This window comes from Triticum aestivum, chromosome 5D (genome assembly GCF_018294505.1).
Source record: "Triticum aestivum cultivar Chinese Spring chromosome 5D, IWGSC CS RefSeq v2.1, whole genome shotgun sequence".
Classification (NCBI taxonomy): domain Eukaryota; kingdom Viridiplantae; phylum Streptophyta; class Magnoliopsida; order Poales; family Poaceae; genus Triticum; species Triticum aestivum.
In genome coordinates this window covers 546526187-546531103 of record NC_057808.1, presented here as the reverse complement: position 1 = coordinate 546531103, position 4917 = coordinate 546526187, and the positions used below count along the sequence as shown (strand labels likewise).

The window sequence follows — 4917 nt, the reverse complement described above, 5'->3', positions numbered from 1 at the left end:
AATTATACGATGGAGCTCCATCTAATCCGTCGCGACGGGTGAATTCAAGGAGGATCGGAGCCTGTAGATTGACTTGGAGATAAAGCACCGTCATCCGCCCGAGCACCGCATTTGGGAGAAAAACTTTTGAATATTCAAACATTTGAAAAAAAGATTCAAAATGTCAGAATTTTTGAATTAAAAAAACAAATTGTAGAGAAAAATAATTATTTGTATAAGAGAGAAGTCTGAAAGTCACATAGGCGATCCCTCCATGAGAGAAGGTTGTGAGAGGAAAGCCGCGTAGTGAGCCCCCATCTTTTTTGGCTACATCATCTGCATCTAGTGTAATAAGTGCACGGTTAGAGCAACCACAGTGTAGTGGTTTGCTGCCTCTAAGCTCATAGAGGCTGCATCCATACATTGTGAGCCATCGTTTTATTGCCTCCAAGCTTACTGTTGCCTCTAATCTTAGAGGCAGCCTCTAACAACTAAACAATTCGAATGCTCCCCTTTGTCAATTAGCATGAGAGCAAGTGTTAGAGAAGAGCCATGCACATGACATGACATGAGTGTACAGCTGCCATTTAAAAGAAAAATCGGGGCTCCATGTTAGAAGCAGATCATGGCCTCCATACACTGTGGTTTGAACTGATCAGAGGCAAGTGTGTAGGGCCGACCTTAGAGGATAAAAGCAGCGACCTACAGAAAAGCAGAGAATAAGAGACAAAGCAGAGTAAATCTCAGATGTTGTTTAAGACCGAAGCCACAAGTTTTACTGATTCAGAACACAATATGCACAAGTTTCTCTTCACACCTGAGAAACAAAAGTCAGAGGAAATCCAGACCCTGCGCATCGCTCTTTACATTTCGTGTACACGCAACAGAAGTATCAGGAAAAAAACAACACTTCTTCATGTATGCATCTCCACTGGCCAAGAAGGTGTTCCCCGATCCCGATCACAATTGTCAAGACATAAAACCTCGCTTCAATACTAGTTTCCTCATCTGGTCACCAGTGAGAGTCCCATGCTCCAGGAGGGAGTTTGCTACCGCTTGGTGCTCCTTGCGGTGCTTCGTGAGAATCGTTTTCGCGTTGTTGTAAGCGTTGTCCAACAATGCCTTCACCTCCTCGTCAACCAGGGTCATCGTTGGCCCGCTCATGGTCATCGTCTTGCCACCACCGCTAACAGCGTTGTCGTCGCTGTAGGTCACGAGGCCGACCCGCTTGCTCATACCATACTTGGTGACCATGTCTTTCGCCAATTGGGTCGCCTGGTTTAGGTCGGATGAGGCACCGGTCGTGATCCCAGCTTCTCCATATATAAGCTCCTCGGCCACCCGCCCTCCCATGAGGACATCCAGCCTCGCCAGCATTTGCTTCCTCGATACTTCGAGCTCGCTGTCTTCCCCCGGAATCTGCGCCACCAAGCCGAGAGCATTTCCCCTGGGCAAAATGGTGGCCTTGTGAACAGGGTCGGCACCGTCCGTGAGGATAGCAACGAGGGCGTGCCCACCCTCGTGGTACGCGGTCATCTTCTTGGAATGATCAGATATCGCCGCCGACTTGCGCTCAGTGCCCATGATGATCTTGTCCTTGGCGTACTCAAGGTCATCCATCCTAACAGCATATGCCCCATCCCTGGAAGCCTTGAGAGCGGCTTCATTCACTAGATTTGCAAGGTCTGCACCCGAGAACCCAGGCGTCCCCCTCGCGATGGTCATCGCATTCACACCAATGCCTTTCTGCACCTGCATGGAAGAATTCATGGAGAAAAGGTCAAAGCCTCGCATCAGAGACATCGAAAAGTAAAAAATGCGCCTTGTGTTGCATACCTTTGACATGTGAGCCTCCAAGATCTGCTTTCGGCCCACAACATCGGGAAGGTGAACACGAACTTGACGGTCAAAACGCCCAGGCCTGACAAGGGCGTCATCTAGCGACTCAGCGAAGTTGGTTGCTGCGATCACGATGATCCCTTCATTCTGCTTGAAGCCATCCATCTCAACAAGCAGCTGGTTCAGAGTCTGCTTTGACCACGATGGTTCTTGTGCGTTTCTGCGCCCACCAACGGCATCAAGTTCATCGATGAATATTATGCAAGGAGCTCGCTTCTTTGCTGCACGGAAGAGCTCCCTCACTCTCTTAGCACCAACACCAACATAAGTCTCCTCGAAAGCACTGCCACTGCACGCAAAGAAAGGGACGCCGGCTTCCCCAGCCACAGCCCTTGCCAACATGGTCTTCCCTGTGCCAGGTGGGCCCACAAGCAAAATGCCCTTTGGAAGCTTGCCACCAAGGCGGTTGAATCTCTGTAAATAAAGCATGTAAAACTTGTCACCAAAACAAATTGGCATCAAGAAACAATTATATCGAATTAAAACACCTGCACACAGGTTGATGGCGATGCCACACTCACACTGGGATTTCGTAGGTAGTGAACTATGTTCTCAAGCTCAGCTTTGGCTTCATCAACCCCCTTTACATCACTTAACTTGGTGTTCATCAAATCCTTAGGCACTTCTTTCAAACCTTCAAACTTACGAACATCAATGTCCTCCATCATTTCAAAGGCCCAGATTACAACGCCAGTAACTACAAGGCCTCCAGCGGTACGCAGAAGCTGTTTTTTAAGTAGGCTTTTCTCTATTACGTAGTAGGGTGCACTGGCTGTTCCAAGAACACGCCCTTCCTCCCTTGCTGCACTTGAAATTCCTGCATAAAGAGTCGAATCCATCCGTGCACACAAAAGTCGTCAAACCAAATTGTATATATGTCATCTATATGGGTATAAAAGACTACAAGATAGTCCTAATGAGTAAGTGTGACAGAAAGAAAAGGTGGCTACCTCGATTTAGCTTTCGGAAGTTCTGCATAACTCTTTCTGTATCGCTGCTATGAGTCTGTTTAAAAAGAGATGTGGCGCCAGAGTGCACGCCCCGTGCCCTCTGACCAGCAGAGCTTGAACGGTACCTCTGCTGTAGATTTCTAAGCAGACTACCTGCATTGATTAAGCACACAGCATAAATTCACTTCCGCGATGGCAACAGTCAACGAAAGACGCGTAGAGTATAATAAGAACTGGAATCTGTGTAGTTGAACCTGGTTATTGAGCAACAATTAAGTGAGGCTTAGCACTAGTTTGCAGTTGCCACATAAGTATATTACCGATTAAGGCCGTAGTTCATGTGTGTGCTGCAGAGAGAAGCAGCCATAGGATTTACCTGCTCCAGACGGTGCATTTGCAGCAGGTGCCCTGAAAGAAGGAACTGAAGCCGCCGCCGAAGCAGCTACCTCATTGTAGACTACATTTGCCGGTCGATACCTCGCAAGATGCCTTGCAGCCTGCAATAGACACATGCACATACGAAAGATTCAGTAAAGAATTCAGTCTAGCAAAATATGGTTCTACTACTTAACAACAGTCGCAACAATGAGAAATACAGCAGTTTCAGCATCGGTGTGATGAAATAGTAACAGTTTTGGGTCTCGCAGGACAAGGCATTGTGTTACCCCCAGAGAGGATTGTAAATAATTTTGGGCGTGCACCATATAGAAATTGCCTGTAAAAAACAATATTTTTCTGTAAATAAAATGTTTGTTTGGGGAGAAGAAGACGAACACGAGAAGCCTCTGTCGACGCGGCGAGCCGATACGGCCTCGCGGCGATTCATCCTAGCGCCGCGACTGCCCTTCGTTGATCCCTTCGACCGCCACCGGTCGTCTAAGCTAGATCCACGGGGCCAAATCGAGGAGGGCGCGCGCCCGGTAAAAAGGAAACGGAAATATCCCTGCCCCCACCCCCATCTCACCCGATGCGGCAGCGCTCGCCCTGCGGCGTCGGGCGGAGCATCCCGAGGAGGCAGATCTGCCCTTCGCCGGAGAATCGCGCGGGCGCCATCGTCCCCGCCGCCGGCGACTGGGTCGTACGTGTCATTGGCGAGCGACGGCCGAGCGGGGAAAAAAATTGCCCGTCGGTGTTCGAATATCCGTTTTCTTTATTTATTATTTCCCCTTTTAATTTTGGGATTAGTACTCATCATTTATATATAAAAAGAGGGAACTCGTTTTTATATATGTATACATAAAAGGCACAGCACGATTTAAAAATAATACAACACACACCCCTGTTTTAAATCGAACTTTGGTCGATGATTTAATAAACAAGAAAATATGAGTTATGTTTTGCAAAGTATACGTAGTTATAGAAACATATCGAGTTATTCGAAGAAAACAGTGTTAGAAACACGAATCTAACAACATAACTTTTGGGGGGTATGTAACTCGTATTTTCTTAGTTAAATCAGTAAGCAAGTTTTAATCCAAATTACAAGTGGCCTCTACGTACCGGTCCATCGGTACAACTTTACCAACTAACTAATACTCCCTCTCTGTTCTGGAGGGAGTATAATTTTACCAATCGATTAAACAAATTATATCAGATCGAAGAAATTAAACTGCAGATACCGTCACTGAAAAAACTTGTGAAAGCATGAAAACACACAAAGATCAAATTGTATGACATAGCGTGTCCAAAAACTACACATATTGCGCTCTCTATCTATCTATCTATCTATCTATTTATCTACCCGTAAAAAAAATCTATCTATTTATCTATCTGCAGTAGCGATTATTTCTTCACAAAATAAAAAGAAACAAAAATCTTCTTGGAAGGCAACAAAAAATAACGAAAGACGAAGGAAGCGAAGGACGGACCTTGGAGAAGGCGAGTCGAAAGGTGGCCATGCATGCAGATCGACCGTCCACCGCCGCCCCTACCCTACCGACAACTCGGCAAGGATTGTTAAGATCGTACGTGGTGGTGTGTCGGCCGGCGAGATGGATCAAGCTAGCGCAGCTACTTCTTCCTCTGATCGACGACCGTACGTACTCTACGTGTATATATGTGACGCACGTATCGTATCGTATGCTACATG

At 46.7% G+C, this 4917-nt stretch overlaps 1 protein-coding gene across 2 annotated transcripts; it reads right to left on the bottom strand.

The window, feature by feature from the left end:
* Positions 1–675: 675 nt before the first annotated feature.
* On the bottom strand, positions 676–4917 carry LOC123123709 (ATP-dependent zinc metalloprotease FTSH 5, mitochondrial-like). Of its 2 annotated transcripts, none has more exons than XM_044544279.1 (6): positions 4697–4917; positions 3205–3325; positions 2829–2981; positions 2400–2695; positions 1816–2292; positions 676–1731 (listed from the first exon to the last, which is right to left on the bottom strand). In XM_044544279.1, exons 1-6 carry the CDS (start codon positions 4724–4726, stop codon positions 949–951), a joined length of 1860 nt encoding a protein of 619 aa, XP_044400214.1. In that variant the 5' UTR covers positions 4727–4917; the 3' UTR covers positions 676–948. The 2 variants fall into 2 exon arrangements, with proteins under 2 accessions (XP_044400214.1, XP_044400215.1); XM_044544280.1 differs by lacking the exon at positions 4697–4917 and adding an exon at positions 3793–3955 and having other exon boundaries at positions 677–1731.